The sequence below is a fragment of the Brassica napus genome, chromosome C8, assembly GCF_020379485.1.
Source record: "Brassica napus cultivar Da-Ae chromosome C8, Da-Ae, whole genome shotgun sequence".
Classification (NCBI taxonomy): domain Eukaryota; kingdom Viridiplantae; phylum Streptophyta; class Magnoliopsida; order Brassicales; family Brassicaceae; genus Brassica; species Brassica napus.
Genome location: NC_063451.1, coordinates 40,552,294 through 40,578,113, shown reverse-complemented (window position 1 = coordinate 40,578,113; position 25,820 = coordinate 40,552,294). Strand labels below are relative to the sequence as shown.

Below are 25,820 nucleotides of genomic sequence, written 5' to 3'. Positions count from 1 at the left end.
TGTTTTTTTTCTGATTTTAGACTCGTTTTTATGAGCTTTTTAATTCTTCAGGATGCCTATTGGTATGCTCCTTTCCTTTGATGTTATTTTTCCCTTTATATATGATGCACTCTGTCACTTTGATCTATTGCAATCTGTAAACACAAAAAGTACCAATTTTGACTTATTCTTTCCTAGAGGTTCACCGATCAATAAAATTGTGTTATTTCATATTCGATATCTTTTAAAAAATGAAACAAAATATTATCAAATTATATTATGTTTTTTAAATTAAAAGGTAAAAAAAATAAAAAAATAATACTAATTACAAAAAATATATTTTTAACATCGTCGGCAAAACACTAAACCCTAAATCATAATCATAAACCCTAAATACTAAACCCTAAACCCTTGGGTAAACCGTAAACCCTTGGATAAATCCTAAACTCTAAATCAATATCACTAAACACTAAAACACAAAAGGGTTTAGGGTTTAAGATTTAGGGTTTAGAGTTTTAGTGTTTAGTGTTTTTTTATTTAGAGTTTAGAATTTATCCAAGGGTTTAGGGTTTATCCAAGGGTTTAAGATTTACTCAAGGGTTTAGGATTTACCCAAGGGTTTAGGGTTTAGGGATTAGGATTTTGTTTTACTTTTTTTATTTTAGAAAAGTAGTATAACTTGACAATATTTTGTTTCCTATTTTAAAAAATATCAAATTTGAAATAATGAAATCCTATTGGTTCACTCTAGGGGGTGAACCCAAGAATAACTCATAGTATAAGAATAACACTTTTTGAGAAAATAATCATCTCATTATGACAGTATATATGATAGCTTACTCCGGCCCACCACATTGGGATCTTTTAAAGTACTAATTTCCTTCTTGTACTAATATTGCTTCTTATAAGTTGTACTTTGTAATTCGTACTAGTTGATGTCACGTTGTGCGGATTAATATATCTATAAATAATAATTTTTAATTTTAAAATTCATTTTTATAAAATAATAATAATTAAATTAGATACAAATTTTAAATTATTATAAATTATAAAATTTTGGTATTCATATTAGTAATCAATGTATTAAATTATGTTGTTTTGTTTCATAGTTTTATTTATGTGATATAGATTTTGGATCAAAATCTTTTTTATAGTAATAACTAAATTAGAAAATTTGTATTTGAACTGAAAATAAATCATGTAGTACCGAAAAGATTATAAAAAATCACAAATACAAAACATTAACAAAATAATGATAGTTTAAGAATTTTCAATCCGGTAAAACCGAATCATTTAAAACTGAACTAAACCGAAATAGAGAAAATAGTCTAGATTTAGTAGAACCGAATAAACCGAATTGATGTTATTTTATAAGAAACCGCAATATATGGATATGGTTCAGTATATTAAGCGATCAAACCGAATAAACCAAAAAAACCGATTAATTCAGATATATTAGTATACTTATATATAAATTTTATAGTTACTAGAGATTATCTCCGCGCTACGCGCGGATTACATACTCTAATTTGTTCAACTTTTATTTTTAATTGATATATTAATTGTTTGGTTTTAATTTTAATTTAGTTGTATTTATATTCTAAAAAGTTTTAGTTTTCTCCAGTTTTATTCTAATATTTCAATTCTTTTCTACGCTATTTTTTGAACGATATTACTTTTTAATTTATAGATTAAAGTAACAAAAAATTTATGTTATTTTAAAATAGTGTTACATAAACCTGAAAAAAGTTATTCAGCTAAAGAAGACAGAAATATGTTAGAACTGGTTTTCTTCTTTTCGTCGTTAAGCTTCATTTACTTATGTATAATGTTTACTTATGTAGAATAATGTCATAGTGTTTTCTTAATTATAATTTAGCAAATGTGTTTTGTATTTTAGTCTGTCTTTGTATCTTAGTATACATAGAATTTGTATATATTTGTTATATGTCGTAAATAGTAAATGGCAAATCCATATCCTCCTTTGATTATCTAAATCCTCATAGATTTATCTTATGTTTTGAAGTTGTTAATTTTATGTTCTTAGATCAAACAAAATGAAATGGTACATCACTTATCCCTTGAGCTCCGCATATATGTGCTTTAAAAAGAAACTTCTGTTATTCGAAAGAGTTGGTGACATAAATATTCAACATTCTCTTACAACATGGTTCATTGACGATCTTTAGGATTAAAAGAAAATGCATATGTGTTTTATTATCACTATTTACTCTACATACGACTCAAAACGCTTTGCTACTTATTGGGGCGTAGGCAAAAACAAAACGGTGTGTTTGATACATGCTTTTAAGAAATGTCTATTTGGTTAAAGGCCCATGCTCATCTAGGCGAGGCAACAACAAATCAGGGACAGATACAGCTGCAGGTAAAACTATCGTGCTTATACACCATTACAAAGGACAACATGCTGCTTGAAAGTAGTCGCGGGCCTGCTGAGACCGGTTTCCAGGAAGACGCCAAGTGAAACCCTATAAGAAAGTCGAAGAAAGAACAGCAAACAAAAAAAAGAAAAAAGAAAGGCAGTACGTATCTTCTTCACACATATGGACATATATATGAAAGAAAATACGTATCTTCTTCTCAAGATGAGCTTACCAATGACCAAAGAAAAAAGAAAGGCAGAGCCAAGTCCTATGCTATCGCCAAGAACTCTTGTCTTTGGTGATTTAATAAGGAAGTAGGCCAATATAGAGTTTCAGACATTGGAATGCTAAATGAGTCTATAAAGATGTCAACAGCTTAACAAAAATGATGTGGTTTCTTAACTATGCTCAACGGAAAGCAGAAAAAGAAAGTAGGAAAGAAACATTAGAGGAACAGAATTAAGACACAATACACGTCATAACATAAAAAAGAAAACAGAAAGGGTCAATGTAGATGCAATCAGACAGGCTTCCAAACATATTAGTAAGTAGGGTTGATCAGACTTTTACATCTTACACCGACCAACATGAGGGTATGTCAGTTCAGAAAGGAAAAATGCATAGGAGAGAATAAGGCGATTGCATTAACAACATAACCATATAATTTAAAGGAATTGGACTATGCCACAGTAACAAAACATTTAAGCATATCAAATGTTAAGATAATTTCTGAGGCCTCCCTAAAGAGACACACAACATCATTTTCTCAAGGAACTAAAATAAAGCTTGGAGGAGAACAACATTAAGCACAAACAATGTCTTGCACGGTGCATTTAGTTTCTTAAGCATATCATCCAAGGAGAATAAATGGCTATAAAGGAACTGGAAATAACGAATAGGAATAGAGAGTGATCATACATACAAATGCCATAAGGATAGAGCCAGTCAAACGCCCAAATAGAGAACCCTTGTTACCAGATTCGTTATCTTCAGTTTTCTGGGAGAGGAAAAACAAAACTTTTCGTGAAATTGACCCAAAAAAATCCAAATAGAAACATGTGTATCATTAGATCAATAACTTACAGGAGAAGAGGCAGCCTCCTAGAAGAAGTGGGACCGTGATAGATGATTTTAAACCGCTTAAAGCCATCAATGCATTGCGATTTGTTAGTAGAATCAATTAACTCAACTTCTAAGTATTCCAGACTGTAATGTTGATACCATAACTTTTAATCAAATAACTGACAAAACCAGGAGATCTAGTAACAGAAATAAGATGGAACTCACGATATATATCAACTGAAGTATCAGGATGATGGTGACGGTGATGATGATGTTCATTTGAGTTTTTGTTCTCCTCACCTTTAGTTTGATCATGCACTCAGCCTGTACTGTCCTTCTCTGGATCTACTTCCTTCATAGTTAGTCTTCTCTGTGCAAACGTTCCCTATAGTGAATAAGGAGGCGATTTTATAAAAACTATAGTTTGATTCCATGTGTGTTTCAGTTAAAGGTTCTTCAGGGATTACTTACTGCTTGTTCAAGAAGCTCAACACGCAACCCAATTCTTCAGTCGTGCTCGTTATTCAATGTAGTTTGTCTGCACTGCACCAATTAATTAGAGCAGATGAACACACCCAGTCCTTGCGAAGGAGCTAACTAAATATCATACCAGTCGAGTAACTTTTATTTGACACTCACCGCTTTCCCAGCTGTCTCCCCATTTTCATATTCCAAAAAGGAAATGTAACTATAGCCAAAAGAAGAAAAAAAGCCAATTATTTACATGCACATAAATATAGACAAACGTTATTGTGATTCTATGTAAGAAAATACTCCATGAAGTTCCTTCAATCAAATCCATTATAACGCGATTGCATATGGTGCCTACAAAGAATTTATACAATGAATTTCATATACTGATTTTACAGAATCCATACCTGCAAGGCTGCAACTAATAAAAGATAACAATCACATTAAAGACATTAGCCAAGCTCTTACCTTATTAATTATAGCAAAATGATATATGGATAAAAGGGAAGAGAAGAGAAGATTATGTGGCTGTACTAAGCATCTGAGCAGGCTCGAGAGACTCGGAATAATCTTTATACAATTTCTGCAGCTCTGCAACCACACATGTATCAAACAAAGAAATCATGGAAAAATGGGTTAAGATTGATTGGATGTCATGGGGGGGAGAAAGATATGGAACTTGGTGGTGAAAAGCTTGACGGATTTATACACAAAATCATACACAATCCAGTTTGAGATCTATTTGTTAGACTGTAAGAAGATCAAATATAAGATAACGATAAATGGAAGCTTATGTGTCTGTACATGTTTCTGCAACTCCCAATCTACTAAACAGCTCCGACGAATCCATCATAAAAATTCATGAGGGAAGATGCATGATACTGATACTGAGAGAGAGAGGGGAAAAAAGGATGGAACCTGATTTATTAGGGGGGAGGCCTATAGAAGCTTGCACACTTGCTGACCCCAAATCCAATGCTTTGTTTCTTCGCACTGATCCAAACCTTACTGATTAGCACCAAGATGTCTATAGCCCTTGCCTGGTTCCAGTTTTAGTTATATGGACTTCTTCTCAGCGGATAAAGTATAGCGGAAGTGATGAATCCGCGTTTCCGCGTCACCCGAAGAGGAAACTGCTTGCACGTTTGCTTGGTGGGCCATGGTTGAATCTGAAAATTTTGCAGTTATGTATTTGTTTGAATCGAAGAACACGAATTTGCATGTAAGGAGATGAAGAGATCAAGTGAATTTTGAAAATGACATGTCAAAACAGAATCACTTGATAGCTTCAATGAAGCTCATATTCTCCTTGTAGTATTGTTAAATATATATTTGATCAATATTTTCAATAAAAATCAAAGAAATTGGCTATAAAATTAGTCATTAAAATTAAAAACTAAATATGAGATAAAATTAATGATGATATTATCGATAGATATTGTTAATATCTATTTATTAATTAAATATCGTAAATATTATAGAAATTATATATTAACATATATTTTTAAAAAAATATATTAGTATATATATCAGTAAAATAGGTTAATGTTTATTAATTATTTTAAATATCATGATCAATATATAGATATCAAAACAAAAAAAATAAATAATAATATTAATTAAACTAATAACTTATCCAAAAATTATGGAAAATATGTTAAATAAGCAAATTAACTAAAATCATGGAAAAGATGATAAGTAAACAAATTTATTTATTAAATAATAGTATAAATAACTAATGAAAGCTTTTTCCATAAACGTATCTATTATTTTTTTTTAAAAAAAAATTAGTAGGTATCGAGCGTAGAATTATATGAAATCATAAATCTATATAGCATTCTCTCTAGCTTTTTTAGTTGCACGAAGAACGTCATGTAAGACTTCATACTGCACTGCTTGGAGCCTAGTGGGCCAGATCTCATCCGGCCATCCATAAGTTAATGGTCCAATGGAAATGTGGTGTGACCATAAGAACCGGTAGACCCGGATGGTATTAAGTATTAACGCGAACCACATGTGGTTGGATCAGAAGCGTGCCTACAGAAAAAGGCACTCGCTTTAGGTCCCGATTAATATGAACTTTATAGGCCCCAAAATTTAAAATAGTTTCTAATCTAGTGGTTTAGACTTATTTTTTAAAAAACTCTTTCCATATAGTAGACTAACTAACCTTCTGAATTCATTTGTTTTTTTCCTATATTACATAATATAGCATAAACTTATTTTTTTACGGTGTTAAACTTGTGTATTTGGTGAAAGTGATATATCATATTGCAAAATTGTTTTCATTATAGTTGTAAATAAGTTTATTTTTAAAACTCTTCGCACGGCACTGGGTTGGATAAACCTTATAGTCATTTTTCCCGGCATCTTTAAAGTCTAAAGATATTCAATCTCTATCGTATATTTTACGAATTAAGTAATGTGTATGGAATAATTGCGCCTGCTAAGGAAAGTGGGTATTAAGCCTATTTCAAGGCAGAATACGTTTCACTATTTTATAGGTCAGTTCAAGTATATTTTTTTTTCCTTCTGTTAAACCAAAAATAATCATTAAGGTAACGGATATGGTCCTACAACATAAATTCAAACAAAACAAAAAACAGGTCCCTCTAGAATCTTTCATCCCGAATCATGCCTTCTTGGTATCAATCTGCAAATCAGCATCATAACATATAAGATTATGACAATTCTTAGCGACTCAGTTAAATTCAAATCTTAATATAGTGAGTGAATCAGGTGGATATTAGGCAAGTAAGTATATACTTACGCATGGAGTTTCTGCAGAGGGAAAGGAGAATAACAAGAATTGCGAATCCAGCAATGACTCCTACGATAATCGCAATTGATTTCCCCACCTGATCTCCATTCGTTGGATCTTAATTACGAAAGTAAGATTAGTTTAGATAGATATTATAGTATGTGACAAAGTACACATGCTAAGACCATAGTATCAAGCTAAGAATTATAATTTCTAAGGTGTAGTGTGACTTTCCCACTGTGTGATATCGATCAAGCTTTAAAGAATATATATAAAATAAAAGTTGGAAATGGGTACATGAGTGGCTATGACTATAAAGAAAAGAATAGTATATTCGCAAACAACATTCTTTTCTGACCAATCATATTATAATCATGATGCTCGAATTTTCCAACGAATAATTCAAAAGATTAATTTTATTTTATTCATTACTTAATTGTGTCTTCCAGAATAAAGAATGACTAATTAAAAAGTATGATTTCTTCAGCTTTCTCGTGCAACCAAGCCACTGCACTCGTGATTTTATCAGTTACGAGCGGCGGAATTTTGAACTAGGTCAAATTCCCACACATTTCTATTAAATTGATTAAGTTTAAATTACATAATCATAGCACTAACTATGGTCCAAGAAAGATAACTAATGGGCTCAATATATAACTTTTTTAGTTACGCAACCAATATGTCATAATTCAAACATAATAAATTGGTGTGCATGCATGTATTAATTGTATAGAGTAAAAAACTGTAATGATTCAGGTTTAGTATGCATGACTATGTTATGTGTGTGAGTTGTGAATGATTAAAAAAGGTAATATAACTAAAGCAATACTCAATAGATTAGATTTGAATTTATGGACCGACCTGGAGAGAAGTCGTAGTAACCAGAACCCCAATAATGTGCATAGCACTGAGCCAAGTAAACCTCAGCTGCAACCGCTGAGCCACAAAGATTCTTTAACTTCCCAACAGCTTCCGCAAGACAAGCCGTACAGTCACTAGGACTCAAGTCACCAACACACTGAGCATAACCTTCGACTAAACCGGACCGGCTAACTTTGTAACCTAGTTGAGTCGACTCCAGATCCGACAACACATCGTCTCTTCGTTTAAAGAAATCATAATCGTTCTCTACCCTCTTGGAACTACACTTCTTGTACCTAAGACTCGTGTCTTGTTTCCCAAGAAAATCATAGGTTTCGTAACGCAAGAAGCAGCCTTGGAGCTGAAGAGAAGCACCGAAAGAGTAGGAACAAAGGAGAGTGATTTGGTCGACGGAGTTTTGGATACATTTTGAGCAGTCAGAGGATGGGAGATCGTCACGGCATTGATAAAGGCCGAAGATGGCGGCGGAGGAAGAGGAAGAAGAGTCGTTACCGACGGCGAAGCTATTGAAGGAGGCTTCGGAGGATGAAGTAACGACGGAGGAGAGGAAAGTGTCGCGGTTTGATTCAAAAGGAGTGTTTGGTGTGTATTTTTCCGGTGAACATCCACCGTAGATGAAGATGCGAGATTCTGATGAAGTTCTTCTTGAGGAGGATGATGAGTGGAAGAAGAAGAAGAAGAGAAAGAGTATTCTCATACTTTTATTTTTTTGGTGTTTTTGTGTATGTTTTCAAATGGTTTTGGTTTTTGATATTAACGTATATTCATAGTGTTATATTTTAATTTATTTATTTTTAGAGTGAGTTGGTTCATTAATATGGGTCGGTCCAAGAGATATGTGGATGTGTCTAGAACGCAAACCAAGATAAACGTAACGAATCAATACCAAAAAAACTCGACAAATTGGATGATAGAGTTGGTTTATTAATTATTATTTTTTATTCTTCAAAAGTTGGTTTAATAGACAATAGAGTATTTGCGTAAAAGATTTAGACACGGTTAAAGAAGATTTCGGTTTTGGGAGCGATTTTCTTGAGAAAGGGTCCCATTTTAATCATGTTCTTTTTGATTAGTGCTAGGGTTGGTCAGTCAGGACTACGCCCGTAATTTAAATATAACTATAATTTAGATTTAGATAGATTTATCTATCTTGTTAGAACAGAAGCATTTTTATTTGGCAACATAGATAACAGTTAAAAAAAATAGTGTTGTTTAAAAACATAGATAACAATATATTAAAGAAAAAAAAGTATTAAGATTATGTTATCAAAAAAATTGGAAATTCATTATATTATGAAAATTATATATATGAACAAAATTTAAAATATACGAAAATGGTTCGCCCAATCTAATTACCTAAAAACATCTTTGTCTAAATTAATCATAAAAACAATTTAAATTTTATATACATATTTCAAATCAAAATATTAATTTAAAATTGATTTATATCAAAAAATAATTTTACTAAAATATTTTTTATAACCATTATAAAAATGTTTTAAATATATTTAAGAAAAATACAATACAAAGCAATTTCAAACACTAACGTAAATTATGATTTTTATATTTCATATTAAGTTTTAAAAATATAATATACATGATTATTTATATGATGATACATATAAAATACTATTAATTATATAATTACTTATATGATGGTAGGTAAAAACACACGATTAATTATATAATGACACATATATGATATTTGATAGTGACATGAAAAAATAAATAACAACATATTTTGTAATATTATATCTTCTATCTTCTATCTTATTAAAGTAGAAGTACCTTTGGGAATGTTTGGAAACAAGAATAACATTATTAAAGAGAAATATAATGTTGTTTGAAAATATGAATAGCTATATATTAAAAAAATTAATGGGCTTATGTTATTAAAAAAAGTTGAAGACCATTATATTATTATAAATTATCTATTAAGACAAGATTTAAAATATACAAAAAATGACTCAATCTAATTATTTTTTTTGGTGCAACTAGTCCAATCTAATTAACTAAAAACATATTTTGTCTACATTAATCATTAAACAAAATTCAAAACAAAAATTGATTCAAAATAATACATGTATTCAAAAATTGATTTTTACTAATTTATTTTCCCATAACCTTTATAAAATTGTTTTCAATATATATAAAAAATACAATACAAAGGAACTAATAGATTGAGTAAACCTTATTTCTAATTTTTTTTTATGGACCACCGAAATAGAATTAGATATACAATACTAGAAATATCTATAATATTTGGGTTACAATATCAAATAAACAATGAAACAAAAAAATAATATATGAATATATTAGTATTCTTTTATTCGTATTACAAATACAATAATAGTCAAACAATAATATATAACGGGACCATAATTTTTAAACTCCAACAATTACCAATTAGTTATTAATTTATAATGTTCTTACAAATTAAAAGAAACACCCGTACGGATGCAGGGATCAAGATCTAGTATTATATTAAATCTGACTCTTAAAATATAATTAATATGCCAATTTAGAATTATTTTTTTGTTCATTCATGGTATTGTCCAACAAATTTGAAATGATGAAAACTCACTATCTCACCTGACATATAATTTAAGGTTTCTAGTTAAAATATTTAATTTTATTTAATAGTTTTTGTTTGTAAATTTTATATATTGTATAATTCAAACTCGAATGATTTAGTATACAAGACCATGATTATCGCAGTTTTTTTAGCGTAGTGTAATTATGATTAAAATAAATCAAAATTAGCTGCTATTAGAAGAAACATTTCGTAACCAGGGACAATAAGAAACGTTTCTGATCAAAATTGGCCTTCTTCTTTCCACATCTCTCTTGACTGGGAATTGATCGATACCTATCAATCTTAGCCCCCTCTCCAATCGTAATATTCCGAGCGTCATGCCGTGGAGAATCGAGACGTTGTCTCCGATCACCACCCCGTCGTGTGGTCAAACAAAATCCTCTTTTCCGATCTTGGCTCCAGGGTGAAAGTCAACGGCGAAAGCTTCTCTGTTTTGGATGAGTAAAGCGAGGATTTTTCTGTCTTGAGTCCAGAGCTTGTGAGCGATGCGATGAGCTTGACAAGCGAGAAAGCCTTTGAAGCTTCGGAAGCAATGGACGTAGCTTAAGCAAGCTGGGTGTCTTTCCTTTGCTGCTATTAGGTCTCGCTTCACCGACTCCACCATCTCTTCTCTGGGCTTTCTTGTAAAACGCTGATGGGTATTAGTTCTTCAAAGTTAGTCTTTTCCACCTCAAAACGAGTTCTTCCTTAGTAGTAACATTGTAATCTCTTTATTAATCATTTAAAGTTCTTTTTTTTTGTTTCGTAACCTCCTTTGTTATACATATTACAGTGAGGAATTCTTCAAAGAAGCTGGCCAAGTTGTTGACGTCAGATTTGGTATGTCAAACGATGGTGATGGCAGATTCCTTTGCTTTGGCATGGTTGAGTTTGCAACTCCCAGAGAAGCACAGAAGGTACTGATAATTATAATAAGAGAATACAAACGATTTTTGTTGGGTTTTAAACTGTGCCTGGTGGAATGAAGAAGGAAGAAGCAATGACTTAGTTGTTGTAACGAATAAAACATGACCAAAAGAAAAAGAGTCATTGCATGATCCAAGCCAACCCATCCATGAGAATTCATCCACATAATTCATTTCCAAGGAAACCCATCCACAAAAACTTATCCACACGTGTTTTGGAGGCAAGAGAGTGTATTTGAATTTGAACTCTTGGAGCCTAAATCTATCACATCAAGCCACTTGCCTCTAGTTTAGTCTTTGTTTAATCTTTATTCTTTGTGTATTTAAATCTCTTGTAAACCACAAATGAATCTAAGGAGAAAATCCTTCATTTACTCTTTACTCTCTCACCAACAACATTCTCCAATCTCTCTCTCTCTACTTTTCTGGATCTAACTCTCTCTTTTTCTCATTGTTCTTGAGTGTTCTTTACTTATTCATCATCATTTCTTACATGGTATCAGAGCTTTAAGCTCCTGAACCTCACAAAAGCTTCCGCAAATCTATTTCAAACTGTTTTCATTCTCAGTTCATCTTCATCTGAGTCTGGTACAACCTTTTGTCCAGCGGTCCAAAGGCTTTCCAAGAAGGAAGAACCCAAGACCAGCTCTCAAGGCAAGGTGTGTACAAGTCTCTGAACCTCAAGAACCCTTCAGCAAGCTCAGCCAATTCAGTCTACCACTCGTTTTCTTTGAAGATTCTTGAGCACACTCTATTATCCAGTGGTCCATAGTTCTTCAAAGCTATCAAATCTTCTTTCTCATGTCTAATAAGGTGAAGAAACCACTTGAAAGCAAAGGTTTATGGAGTTGTTTGCCTAGCAAAGCTTCAAAACTGCCTTGTCCAAGTGGTTCTCTTTCTCTATCCAAGAAGAGAACTTCCCAGAAGGTGGCGCCTCTCAAACATGAAGAAAGGAGTCTTTGGTGTGATGGATACAAGAAGGAGGTCATGTACTTAAAGAGAGGGAGTTGGAGTTCAACCCCACATCTCAGATCCAACAAACTGTCATGACCCATGTGTATTGGAGGTTCAAGGAACCAGCTCAGGTTCCTTGGTTGTATGTTAAACCTCTACTTCTTGATATGAGCTTGGGATAATGGTTCTGGTTGTGTTGAAGTGTGTATTAAAGTCTCCTAAGATCTGTCTAAATTGCTAGAGTTGTTGAACCTAGTTTCCATCTTAAGATGCTTAAGAGTCTTGTGTTATGAATTGAAGATATATACCATGCTTGAATGTGTATTAAGGTGATAGATGAGTTGTCTACTCATGTGATTGCATTCATGAGTTGTTTAAGGTGATTAGATGAGTTGTCTAGTCTCTGTTTTTGTCATTAAAATTCATAAAAATAGCCTAAATGTCTTGTAATTGATGAGTTATCATTCTTGAACATTTAGTGAGTTGGTTGCATGGATTTGAATTGAATGAGTTGTTTAAATTCTGTCCATTGCATTTTTCTTAACCATTGGGATCAGAATTGGTGAGTTATCAATGTCTGATCCTAGTGTGTGTGGTCTGATTCTTGCTGAAGTTTGAGTGATGTTTCAGGTCACAAGTGTTGTCTATGTCCATCATCAAATCAAAACAAAGAAGAAGGCTTTGCCCATGCTGTTCTGAGCCTACACATGATGTATATTCCTGACCATGGAGAGATTGTTGGTGAGGAGACCAGGTGGTAGTAAGTGGGGGCTGAAATAAAATATGGTTGGGCTTTGAAGATACTTCAGGAAGGAGTATTGATGGAGAGGCAGACCAGTGTTTGATCAGCCACACACACCAAGCTGGAGCTCCTCATGTATTGCAAGAACCGGTTGAATTAAGTGCAGACCGTTTGGTTGTTGAGCTCCTGGTTCAAAAGACACACAAGGGTCAGTGAAGAAGAGATCAAAGGAGGAACCAGTTGACTTAAGCGCAACTGTAGGGGTGATGCGCTCCTGGTTTCAAGACTCCATGTTGCTCACTTTTAAGCTTGGTCCTTCACTCATTTTTTCCGTATCAAGCTTAAGGAAGGGTAATGGTGAGCTATCCTGAAGGTCCATGTCGTCTAGTGCCTCACCTCAGATCATATGGAGGACTCAAGTGTCTCAAAGACACTCCTCATCAGTCTCATTCACTCATATGCAAGGGGAGTAACCAGTTCAATCTTTGAGTTGAAGTTTGATTGGTTTATGCCTTCAGAATTGATGCAAGTGTTTATGCATTAGGTTATAGGTACTTGGAAGTCTCTATATCAGAAGTTGGTCGTCCCTACACCCTTTGAAGATGGCAAGGAGTCAGAAGAAAGGGGGAGACATCAAACCAGCCAAGAGAAGAGATCCGAGATGTTGGTGTGTGCAAGTTATGGAGTTCATCCTTGCAGCACAAAGTCAAGCCATGATCCAGAGTCTAAGGACTCCACCATGAGTTATCTGAAGTTCATTAGACTCACTGGCCAATCCCGAGGCCTTGTTGAACTCTACTCTTTTTCCCTTAGCAAGTTTTGTCCCAAAGGGTTTTCTTGCTAAGTTTCTTAATGAGGGAGCTTCTTCAAGGTTCCAAGCTTGTCCAAGGATCTCCTATGGTCAAGCTTGAGGGGGAGTGTTGGAATGAAGAAGGAAGAAGCAATGACTTAGTTGTTAGAATGAAGAAAACATGACCAAAAGGAAAAGAGTCATTGCATGATCCAAGTCAACCTATCCATGGGAATTCATCCACGTAATTCATTTCCAAGGAAGCCCATCCACAGAAACCTATCCACAGGTATTTTGGAGGCAAGAGAGTGTATTTGAATTTGAATTCTTGGAGCCTAAATCTATCACATCAAGCCACTTGCCTCTAGTTTAGTATTTGTTTAATCTTTCTTCTTTGTGTATTTAAATCTCTTGTAAACCACAAATGAATCTAAGGAAAAAATCATTTATTTACTCTTTACTCTCTCACCAACAACATTCTCCAATCTCTCTCTCTCTACTTTTCTGGATCTAACTCTCTCTTTTTCTCATTGTTCTCGAGTGTTGTTTACTTATTCATCATCATCATGCATGAGTTAGGAATCATTTGTATTATCTTGTAGTACTACTGATAGTTAGTTTTTTGTTTTGAAAGCTTTATACAAATATTCATCTGATAGGTTGATTGCTGATTTAACCCATGCACTAGAATTTCACGGTAGACCTTTGCTCGGTCGTCAAATGCGTCTTGAGGTTTCTCAACAGAGGGGATAAAGACACACTTACACTCCACAAAGCAGCGGGTAAGTTTTTAATTATTTTCTTCCATGTCTTCTTGGAGCTGGTTTCTTTTTGTGTGTGGATGATGTTGTTCTTGTGTTTATGGTAGTGACATGGAGCATGGAATATCGTTTTGACATTGTAGTCGAAGGCCTAGTTTCACTCCCACAGATTCTTTAGATAGGAAAGCGCCCAACTTCTCATTTGAATGTTAGTTCACATGTTTGCTTAATAATGTACTTGTTACGTTGTGGTTATGGTTTAAGTAATATACTCTTTTTGATGTCTCTGGATGTGTTGTACTTTATTCTTATGGATTTGATCAACTTGTGTGGTAGTGGTCGGAATGCTTTTTTATCTAAAAAAATATTTTTTTTTAAGAACCCTTCAATAAGAGACTTGCATTGGGGACGCAAAATTTTCGGGTCTCTTGATTATGTCTCTTAACCTCACATTTACTACTTAATAATATTAAACAAATATTAAGAGATCCTAAAAGGAGCTTTAGGATAATCATGCTAAGTTTGTTAATTGGTCATCATGTCTATTGCTCTGTTTTGTAAACTATCACTTGATGAGTCTTCCTCTTCAAACATTTCAGATTCTTTGTATTGATGCTATGCAATGCGTACTTAAAAAAATTATATATAGATATATATATATATATTTTTTTTTTTTTTTTTTGGATCTTACCTGGCTGAAATTTACCATTTGTGTTTAAGTTACATATCGGTCAGTATTGTTCTTGTTGCAATAAGCATAAACTTTGTTTTAGTTGCATTAAAGTTTAAAACTACTTATTTTTCGCAAGATCAACTTGGATGGCTCTCAGGCCCCATCCGTGGTGTATATCATTTGTGGTTGGGACAATTTACGAAGAGCTTTACTCTTTACTAAACTAAATTTCTTTTCTTTTTTCTCATGAATTTTACTTCCACGCAATCATATGTAATGTGCTTGAGGTCTCTAAAACTGCAGTGAACCCATAATGAAAATTGATTTTAGGTTTTAGATTAGGCAAGATTAACAGAAGGTGAAAAGGTGGCTGCAAAGAGTCTTGTCACACATCGAAAAAGCTTAGGAAACGCTATTTTTACTGTCCTAACGATCTTTTCCTGGGGATTCTTCTTCTGCTTTGGACCAACAAATGGTTCAAGATGGTCATCAACAACTTGTAAATTTAGAGGTCTTACTTCTGCTCAACTTACGTTCTCTTCTTACAGTTCTTCAACTACAACAACAATACTATCACCAACGATTTCTGGCTTTATTTTTACATGGTTTATGTGACTATCCATACAACTTTTTGTAATCTATAAGAGATGCGCGTAAGGCAGTTTTGGATGAGTACTCGTGGAGAGACAAAGCAAAGATGCTTTTGAGAATGCAATGGAAAGTCTTAGAAGCTAAGGTTAGGATATGAATTCATTACGTATTAATACATGTACGATCATGTCTTAATAAGCAATAACACCTTAATAGACACATCACTTGTAACTTCTTCACATACATTACTTTTGTTACTGCCTTGAGATAGGTAAACTAATATTTACTACAGATAAGAAAATGTGCGATCAAATACTCGACGACGTTGAGGCACTGCGGGATCAGTGTTCTGGTGAAGTTACAGCAAAAAAGGGTATATGTGCTGCTTAATCTCAGGAAGGCTATTGCTCAAACCAAGAAATTACCCAAGTAACTGTTTATTATGCTAGATATTTATGAAATATTAAGAGGTGACGTAACGTTCCTCGTCTCACTGAATGTTTGTTCAGCTTAGACATGAACATGTCAAATCCAAATGTATCATAACCAAATACTCAACAATTACAATTAACTGAACACAAACTATCAATGAAATCCCAATGAAAATCTACCAAGGTGAACAATCAGATCACTTCAACTCATCCTAAATAAGTTCTTAGTCATAAGAACCTGATACATAGTGATAAATGCAAGAGATGGAAAACTAACATCTGCCTTTCGTTTACTCTAGGTTTCCCTTCTGCCTCAATGCCCTCAGATTTTAGCAACTGCCTCATGAGAAGCTCATCAGTCATACTCCTCTAGCGTAACTTTCTTCATCCCTTAATTTACATAATCTTCAACACTTGCAACCTATTTTTTTCAAAACAAAATCAACATAAACACAATCCTTCATTCACCTTATCCTCGAAAATAAACCAAAAGAAGATTGTAGCACCTGTAAACTCACTCTGCCTGAGAGAATATCGACCTCTCATGTGATAGTTGAACTCCAGCAATAGCCTTTGCCATCTCTCCCACACTCTCAGTTGCCTGCTTCATCTCGCGCTCTCTCTCTCTCCCATTTTTCAATTCATAAAGCTAAACATATATGTTATGAGGCCATTGTGGATTGCTGTGATTTGAAGTTTTAGGAAATAAAAAGTATCGTGCCTATTTATAGGAGTGATGGGAATAACGAAGAGAGGCATGCCTATTTATAGGAGTGTGGTTGCAAGCGAGCTAGGTGAAGGTTAAAGCTAACGGGCCAACCTTCTAAACGTATCAACCCCAAATCAAATCTCTCTTGGGTTCGAGCCCATCTGAAATCACAACTAAAGCATTAAAAAAGGAAGAGGACATGTGTCATACTCTCCTAGCAGTATTTGATGACATGTCTTTCTAAGGAGAGAGACAAAGTCTTCTTTATAGTTTCTTTATAGTAATAGATACATAGATAGATATGTTTGCAAGACCGATTCCATAGATCATCATGTATAGTGGATAATTTTTACTTTTTAAATGGTACAGAAACAACCTTTAAAAAATCATGACCACGACCAAATGAACGAATAGTAGTTGATGTAAAGTCTTTTTTTTTTAAGTTGGCACTTGATCCATCTTCACCTGATACAAAACTGCGATTTGTAATGTGAGAATTCGCGGAAGAACTCATCAAGCAGCTAAACTAAAAACTTGTAAACAAAAGGAAACCAAAGAGAAGAAATATCATTAAGTCGAGAGATTTTAGGTTGGGGCAGCTCGATTTGTAATGGGAGGAAGATGATGTGTTTTGAGGATTATGTGGCTGTCTAAATGCTAACAGAGGAAGAGCAGAGTGAGAGGCAAGGAAGTTTAAATAGAGAAGAAACCAAGAAAGATTGAAAAGATGATGGTGAGTGTAAGAAGACAGAGTCATGACCCCGTTAGATTAGACTTTGGGGGGGGGGGGGGGGTGTGGAAACGTCTGCTTTTTGCTTTTCAAAGAATTCTCTCCATTAACTCTATAGTTTTAAAACTTTTAGGTAAACCACTTTAGTCAAGCATTAAACACCATTTATTAATCATTCACCCTTTAGTTTAGTATGTTTAACTTGCTAATTAAAATGTTACAACTAATTTTGGTATAAACACAGATAAGAGGATGAGTCACAAGAGGTTCAACTGGTGGAGTATGTTGAGTACGTTCTTTGACGACAGTTACGATGCCAACACATTAGAGCATGATTATTGGTGGGTTTTTAGGGTGGAGTTCTTAACGGAATATAAGAATTTGTCTCTTAACTTTTAACTAGAAAAGCTAAGAACCGGTTTTTAAATAAGAGTTTTAAGAACCGGTTCTTAACTTTAAAAGTTAAGAGACGGATTTTTATATTCCGTTAAGAACTTCACTCTAAAAACTCCCCAATAATCATGCTCTTAGTATGTTGCAAGGTTTTGAAATCCGGTCCGTATCGAGTTGATTGGTTGGACCGGTTCAACCGGTCGAACCTAGTTTTCTATTCTTACAAAATTAAATATATATATATATATATAATCATATATTTATATTATATAGACTTAAAAAGTAATTTACATATAATATATTTCATTTTCTCTTTATTAACTATAAAATAAGTATAAATCTAACTATATATACATGTGAATAGTATGTAAAATTGAAACTGATAAAAACCAAACGGGTAATTGTTCAAATTACTGTATTTATTTATTTTTACAGGTTGTACCTTCTTATCGAGACTAATTCTTTCCAAAAGCCTAATTTTTAAGTGCTTGTACTAAATTAATTTTAAACTTTTCCATAAAAAGAAAACATCTTGCTAATGAGAAGATCATACACAGAGAGATTCAAACATTTAAAATTTAAAATTACAAACACAAGAACATTAAGATTCAACCATAATCATTAAATTTTGATAATTAGATTTAACTAGAACAGAGTTTAAACAAAGAGAAAGATCATTTTTTATAATAAAATTTTAATATTTAGTTTCTGCCATAATCATAATATTTCTCTACAAACACAAGAACATTAAGATTCAACCATAATCATAATATTTCTCTATATCATCTAGTTGCCCTTCCAGTAACGCAACAGTGTAATTGATCTTGCCAAGCCTAAACTTGATTCAAAGACAAAGACATAATTTTTTTTTTTTTTTTTTTGTGGTGTCAAACTGAAGTGAAAAATAACATATTACCGTTAGGGTCCGTCGAATTGGATGCGAGCGTAGTCACGTTAGTAATCTTAATAAAAAGAAATATAATTTTAAGTTATAATTTTATTTTAGGTTCTTACAAATTAATTTTAGTATTTATTAAAATATAGTAAAATTATTTTATACGATTGTGTATAATAGAAAGGGTACATTTATAATTAAATTAAAAGTATATGCAAAATACAAGGAAAATATATGCAAAAAAATAAACAAAATGTACGCAAACTATTTTTGTTTGATAAAATTTAAAATTAATTAATTAACCATTGTTGTTACAAAGAGATTTATGATATATTAACACTGGTAAAAAATATTAATATTTTGACATATTTTCTTATTAATATAAAATTTTCAAGGGTCCGATCTAGCCCAGAAGAAATATAAAATATCTTTCACTAATATGAATACTTATTGGTATTTGTAGATTGTTAGTTGCTTTATATTATAAAAACACATATGTTGTCAAAAAAAAACACATACTGAACAAAATATTTTAATGTATCCAATATTTTTGTAAGAAGTTTGTAAAAATACTGGATGTTGGAAATCAAAATGTAATTATGTATTAATATTTTTTGTTCAACAAGCATAATTAATGGTCAGTTTGTTGATCCAATCTACAAACAGGAGAAGTGCGAACTTCTATACAAAGTACACGTGATGATCCTCGTTTTGTTCCAAGCTAAATAGTAGTAATACTAATACTAAGAATGTGGTTAGATGGTAATTATACAGTAAACTTTTATTCTGAACTTTAATTTATTCCATGTTCAGCTAAAAATTTACTAATCTGGTAAATCATCTTATTCCATGTACTGTTTTTTCTTCTATTCTATGTACTGTAGATAAAGTGGAAACCTTAAGCGTGACACTATTCTGCTTGAGCCAACTCAATTACATAGCTTGTTGTTCGCTAAATAAACGTGATTTTTTCAAGTATTTTTCTACAAAGTCCTTGATTCTTGGTGGATTCTCCACTAAAAAATCATCGTTAATTATAGAGATATCGAAAGGGACTAATGGGGACGATCACTTCAATGCCAAAATGCCCTTTTGGCAGTTTTTTGTTTTCCCACAAATTTTCCAATATACGTGGTATATTTTTGTTTTGGTTCAACTACGTGTATAAAGAATTAATAGCATTAACGATGATGAATAATTGTGACTGATAGCAAAATCTTGCGTAGGTCCCAAAGATGAATAGAATCGTGTTAAACTTTTCCTTTGGCATTATCATTTTTTATAATTCACCCTTTAAAATCACTATCGTAATCACAATTTCATAATCATATGTAGTCCTTACCAAAAGCACCTATGCAATTACGGAAAAGGAAAAATCTCTAAATTATTTACAGTATCGTCTTAGTTTATAAACTAAGAAAAATCTCACTTCCACAGTATCACATATACACATATCTAACAAAAAGGATAAACAAAAAAAACTAAAAGCAGTGAAAAAGGTAAAAAGGTCACAAAAGAAAGTAAATAGTAAAAAAGAGTTTAAAACTTTTTTCATCATTATCTTAAGTCAATAGTCTTCTCCCGTCGTTGTTATTGCCGGCGCCGGCTCCAGAACAGTTTACCAAAACCCGACCCGGATTCAATACGGGTCTGAACCCGTTTGAAATCCGAATAAGGACAAGGGATAGTGATCCCACCTTGTTGACAAAACCCAAACTCTTCTTCTGCTTCTCTCAGAAGCTCACCGAACAGAGGATGGTTAAAGTACACGATAGGCACCAAAACTCTATGAAAGTCGCCGTCTTTTTTACCGACGTAAACCGCCGAGTGACCTTTCGGAACCGGGTCGGGTTTATTTTGAATCGGATCCTTACCGATCGGCTTGTATCCGGAGTTTGATATTTTAGACCCGAGAAACCTGGCGCTGTGTGATGTGAGGCTGCGTCCCCAGCTTATGAGTTTCGTTATGGCTTTTGGTTTGCAAACCGGTGGATTCGGGCCTAACCGGATGTATCTGGATCGTCGGAGTCGGATTCTCCGGAGGATCCATCTTGAGATTCGTTGAATCGGTCTTCTGATCTTGATCCCTCTTAACTTTCTCATCGTTGAAAAAAAAACAGAACAAAGAAACAAACTTGTGGAGTTTCAAAGCTCTGTTTTTTATAAACAGCGGTGGAGATTTGAGAATGGAAGGAGGAAGATGGGTTCTGACTTCTGAGGATTATGTGGCTGTCGTCTAAACGCTACAGGGGAAGAGCAGAGTGAGAGGCAGGGAAGTTTAAATAGAGAAGAAGCCAATAAAGATTGAAAAGGTGGTGATGAGAGAAGAAGACTTGAGTTATGTCTATGGACCGTTGGATGAAGAGAAAGGTTACTCAACCGTTAGATTAGATTTTGCGGGAAAACGTCTCTCTTTTGCTTTTCTCAACTAAAAGAATTCCCCCATTAACTCCATAGTTTTAGTTAAACGAATTTAATCAAGCATTAAACACTGTTTGTTAAACATTCACCTTTAGCTTAATTTCTTTTCGTAATGTTTAATTTGCTAATTATAACTAATTTTGGTGTAAATACAGAGAAGATGAGTCACGAGAGGTTCAACTGGTGGAGTATGTTATGTATTTTGTTTGATGACAATTATGATGCCAACACATTAGTATGTTGCTTGATGACAATTATGATGCCAACACACGTGTGATTTCCACGTGGCGAACATTTTTTCTTGTATCGATTAGGTATAACACTTCACAAGAGATCAAATCGCATCTTCTAAATATTTTTGTATTTTATTTTTGTCATTGATCAATTTAGCTGCACATTATGTCGCCAACAAGGTTAATTAAAATAGCTTGTGTAAGCCTGTACGGATGTGTCCTGTACATATTTATTCATATGCAAACAAGAAACACACAAACGAAAAACAAACTGAAGACAGATCTGAGCTAATTTAGGACGTTAATTAAACCAAGTTGTGCTAATCTAATAAGACAAAAGTTTTTGGAGTATTCATTTATATACTTAGTGCAAATCTGAGTATTCATCTACTTGTGCATATATAATATATGTGACCCTTTGCCAAAAAATAATATGCATAGTGTGTATGTGTATAATATAACCAAGTAGATTTGTCGGTATAACGCCGAAATGGTGCCAAAATTATATTTTTCTATAATCAGTTATTGTTGCTTAGTTTCGGAATCTTTAGGAGAAATAATTGGCAGATTAATATTCATACATGGACTTGAAGCAATACATATATATATATATATATATATATATATATATATATATATATATATATATATATTTATAGTGTTGTTTTTCTCAAGTTTAATTTTATGTATGTAATATGTGTTTTTCTTTGCCGATCAAAAAATATATGTGTTTTTTTATTCAGCGAAATTAGAAACTGATGTGTTGTTGTCAGTTTTATTACCGGTTACACCATAGAATAGGGGCGTATTGGGGGGGGGCGTATACGTGTGAGAATAATGTTTTATTTTTTCATATTGAAAACGATTATTTTCTGTTCAACGAAAGCGATACTTTATAATAGTTGATAGTTAATACTAGTATTTTTAACAATTCATCGGTCCATGGCCGTACAAGTTGATTAATAAGTACACGAACATGAACGTGTGTCACTTGCAGCTTCGAATGTATAGAGCTCATTTGCCTCACATACGTCTTTTTTTTTTTTGATCGAAAGCCTCACTCACATATGTCAAAACTTCAAACTCCAACGAAACCATTATATTGTTTCTCATGAAAATATTAAACTGAATAAAAAAAAATTTACACTAAAATGGGTTTGAAGAGTCCGTCCGAACGTTCTCTGCAGGTTGCACCTTCCTAATCGAGACCAAATCTCTGCAAACAGCCTTGATTTTAAGTGGTTACACTTTTCCTTTATTTAGAGGAGTGTGACATGCCACTAACCCAAAGTCATTACAACTACAAAAGAAAAAAATAATTATAACGTTAAATTGAACTAATAATAGATCAACAAAGAAAAATCTTCCATTATTGTATTTATGTACTTATCTCGCATAGTTTATACGAGACCCAGTATTTGACAACTGTGAGCTTCCTCGAAGTACCCAACAACATAATGGTATGATTTTCAAACAAGGCTTTAAGTTTCAACATTCTCTTATATTTTTCCTGATAAGAAAAATTCAAATCGAAACTCTAACGAAATAAAGACAGAGACATCCATAGAAAGTCACATAACGTTTTATAACCTTTTTCTTTTGACTAAACCAACAAAGCTTTAACCACTGTGCCAATGAGAAATGTTTAACGTTTTATAATCTTACAAAAACATATAATTGATGTCAAAATAGATTATTCAGTTTGTTGACAACAAGATATATATATATATATATATATATATATATATATATATATATATATATATAGAGTTTAATATTGCGTTTCCTCCGACTGAGAATGCTATGATATACCAATTTGAACTTTGAAATGGATAAAGAAAACACCAAAAGGGGTTTTTTTTGATAAAAACACCAATATACCAATAGGAGTTGACAAAAAAAAACGAAGTCAGCTCAAAACACACATATATCGATGATTTTAATATTTAAACGCTCGTCACATAATTAGGTTTCGTTTGAGTTATATAGTTCATAAAATTTTCATAGATAATCAATACTGATTTATCTGTGAGGTTCAGTTCATTACCTACTTTAGGTATACAAGTTATCTAATAGTGGTGACTCTTCAAACACACATCATTGTTTGTCGTTATATATCAAAATAGTTAGTAAACTTTCCTGCATATTTAACAAAATAAAATATATTAGAAATAGATGAACCTTATTATACCTGCATGTTTTTGGGTCCTAATTCGTATTGCATTTGATAAATTCAGAAACTAGGCGAAGTTTTGTTTTAATGATACGAGTGTATTTTGAAACATGGAATTCAGTATTCTTGGAATTCAGTTACCAAAAAAACATGGAATTCAATATTCTTGTAATATACTCCCTCTGTTTTTATTGTAAGTAGTTTAAGCAAAATTTGTTTGTTTCAAAATATAAGTAGCTTTCATAATTTTAAGTAATTTTTATTTTTATTGGGTATAGTGTTACCAATCAAATAATATATACTTATTTATGATTGGTTTAACTACACCTAATTTATATATCAAATGCTATTTTTGGAAAAATTAATAACTTTCTTAATATTTGTGCATTCATCTAAAACTACTTACGATAAAAAAAATAGAGGGACTAGTATAGTACTGCTTGTTATCTAAATAATGCTGACAATGTAGTTAATGCGCATTCCACATGATAAAGTAGGTGAAGACCATTGAACTAACAAGAATATATGCAGTTATTTATTACTAGAAGTTTAGAACCACTGGGTTCATTAGATTACAGTAAAGATTATAGTATATGATTTGATGACTACGGCACGGGACTTTGTCTTATATAAATTCCTACTCCAATATTACAATGATAAATTCATATACAAGTAGGGTGCTGCTGACTGTTGAGACCCCGTACAGATGAATGAGTGGGTGGTAAAGGTGAAATTTCGATTAGAGATATTGTAAAATAGTATTAAAGCATGCACGTAGCTGCTAATATTTTGTCTATATCTGTACGGATAATCGTACGTGACGTGTCCATGAGCTCTTTTCGAAGCCTCGAAGGTCAACTAAAGGTTTATTGGAAAACCGTCTGATTATTAAAGACGTCGTTAAAGCTAAACTGCCGTCACATTAAGCAAATAGTATAATCTTTTGCTCGAAAACGCTAGTCGGTTCCTTAATCCTCGGTAAATTAATTTATTTTTTCCTCGGTCCTATTTCTACAACAATAATTGGAGATTGATCTCACTAATCGATAGTCAACGAAGAAGAAATTTGTTTTTTTTTTGTCATCTGTAAATATTATTTAAACAAAGACTATAGGAAGGCCCAACTAAAAAAACAACACATAGACCCATAAAAAAGCCCAGCAAAAATAGTCCCAAAAAATGATGAATCAGCTCAGACTCATCCACGTGTTTTCTTGTTAGTGTAGATGGACATGTGCCCTAGAACCGAGCATCCACCAAACTTCATCGATTGGAGCGTCACCGCCGGAAGATCTAGTCACCGGAACCACACCGGAACAAGAACTCATTCGAAAGAAAATAACTGCCGATGATAACAAGAACCGGAGATGAGAACACAACTTTATACAACGCCATAGTCTTTAACAACGAAGAGCCAAAGGACACCTCGAGACTAAACCCAGACTCTCTCCGCTTCAAAACAAAGAGATTCAATCAACATCGTCGTTGTCGATTCAATCGAAGCCGAAAGTTGATGAATCAGAAGAAGCACGAAGAAGAGGAGAGTAAACATAATCTGGGAAGAACCCGTAAAAGAGCCACCGTAAACAACGAAAGGAGCGTGTGAGTGTCACGCGGTGCCAAAACCTGACAATAACACCGGAGTTGTTGGTGAGTCGTCAGAGCCAAAGGTCGGCCGACCACCGAAGAAGAAGGTGCGACGCCGGAAGAGTAGCCCAACCACGAGCAGAGAGCAGAGCCGTGCCTGGCTATAGGCTGGTCAAGCTTGGGGCCAAAAATCAGAATAGTAATTTTAGGGGCCAATTTTGTAGCATAGGTTGCCTATAACACAGGTGGTAACCGTGGTCTTTATTACTTTAGAGTCGCGGGTTCAAACCCAGCTATAGAATTTTAAACATTTTTCTTAACATTAATAATTTATGGGCCAAAAAAAATTTTCTGCTTAAGGTCCACAATATTCAGGCACGGCCCTGACAGATAGTCGCCTGAAAGACACCGGTGTAAGATTTCTTCTCTTCAACTTCTCCTATGTAAAAGTTTCTAGAGAGAGAACAGAAGAAAAGGAAAGAAGATTGACTACCTGAAAAAACAATCGACGATCGTGTATACAAATACAATAATCATCGTTGTTTGGTGTCGTTCGTTGTATATTGACGTCGTACCGTATTGTACAGCTTGGTCAAATCCGCCATGCCGACCAAATTTATTTTGAATATACGACCAACGAGTGTTTTGTCTGATGCCACGTGGACATTTACACGTGCACAACTTTCCCATCAACGTG

At 33.3% G+C, this 25,820-nt stretch overlaps 3 protein-coding genes and 1 long non-coding RNA gene across 13 annotated transcripts; 1 reads left to right on the top strand and 3 right to left on the bottom strand.

The window, feature by feature from the left end:
- Positions 1-2,170: 2,170 nt before the first annotated feature.
- Positions 2,171-5,342, bottom strand: LOC106414178. Of its 5 annotated transcripts, XR_001282790.3 has the most exons (7): positions 4,815-5,338; positions 4,365-4,487; positions 4,065-4,250; positions 3,897-3,968; positions 3,651-3,810; positions 3,447-3,569; positions 2,171-3,360 (listed from the first exon to the last, which is right to left on the bottom strand). It is a non-coding gene; the product is annotated as an uncharacterized LOC106414178 (long non-coding RNA). The 5 variants fall into 5 exon arrangements; XR_001282791.3 differs by having other exon boundaries at positions 4,036-4,487; positions 4,815-5,342; XR_007327164.1 differs by having other exon boundaries at positions 3,897-3,963; positions 4,036-4,487; positions 4,815-5,342.
- Positions 5,343-6,399: 1,057 nt separating this feature from the next.
- On the bottom strand, positions 6,400-8,981 carry LOC106414443 (plasmodesmata-located protein 8-like). Of its 2 annotated transcripts, XM_013855107.3 has the most exons (3): positions 7,519-8,977; positions 6,667-6,774; positions 6,400-6,549 (listed from the first exon to the last, which is right to left on the bottom strand). In XM_013855107.3, exons 1-3 carry the CDS (start codon positions 8,234-8,236, stop codon positions 6,545-6,547), a joined length of 831 nt encoding a protein of 276 aa, XP_013710561.2. In that variant the 5' UTR covers positions 8,237-8,977; the 3' UTR covers positions 6,400-6,544. The 2 variants fall into 2 exon arrangements, with proteins under 2 accessions (XP_013710561.2, XP_022563146.2); XM_022707425.2 differs by lacking the exon at positions 6,400-6,549 and having other exon boundaries at positions 6,632-6,774; positions 7,519-8,981.
- A 1,122-nt stretch (positions 8,982-10,103) lies between these two features.
- Positions 10,104-14,665, top strand: LOC106412445. Of its 5 annotated transcripts, XR_007327162.1 has the most exons (5): positions 10,147-10,789; positions 10,908-11,031; positions 12,625-13,815; positions 14,215-14,308; positions 14,395-14,665. XR_007327162.1 is itself a non-coding variant. In XM_013853363.3 (4 exons), the coding sequence occupies exons 1-4, from the start codon at positions 10,770-10,772 to the stop codon at positions 14,463-14,465; spliced, it is 309 nt and encodes a 102-aa protein (XP_013708817.1). In that variant the 5' UTR covers positions 10,104-10,769; the 3' UTR covers positions 14,466-14,665. The 5 variants fall into 5 exon arrangements, 1 of the variants encoding a protein (XP_013708817.1); XM_013853363.3 differs by lacking the exon at positions 12,625-13,815 and having other exon boundaries at positions 10,104-10,789; XR_001282611.3 differs by lacking the exon at positions 12,625-13,815 and having other exon boundaries at positions 10,106-10,789; positions 14,186-14,308.
- A 5,376-nt stretch (positions 14,666-20,041) lies between these two features.
- On the bottom strand, positions 20,042-21,001 carry LOC106413837 (auxin-responsive protein SAUR36). Its single transcript, XM_013854574.3, has one exon. It carries the CDS (start codon positions 20,810-20,812, stop codon positions 20,300-20,302), a length of 513 nt encoding a protein of 170 aa, XP_013710028.1. The 5' UTR covers positions 20,813-21,001; the 3' UTR covers positions 20,042-20,299.
- Positions 21,002-25,820: the final 4,819 nt, after the last annotated feature.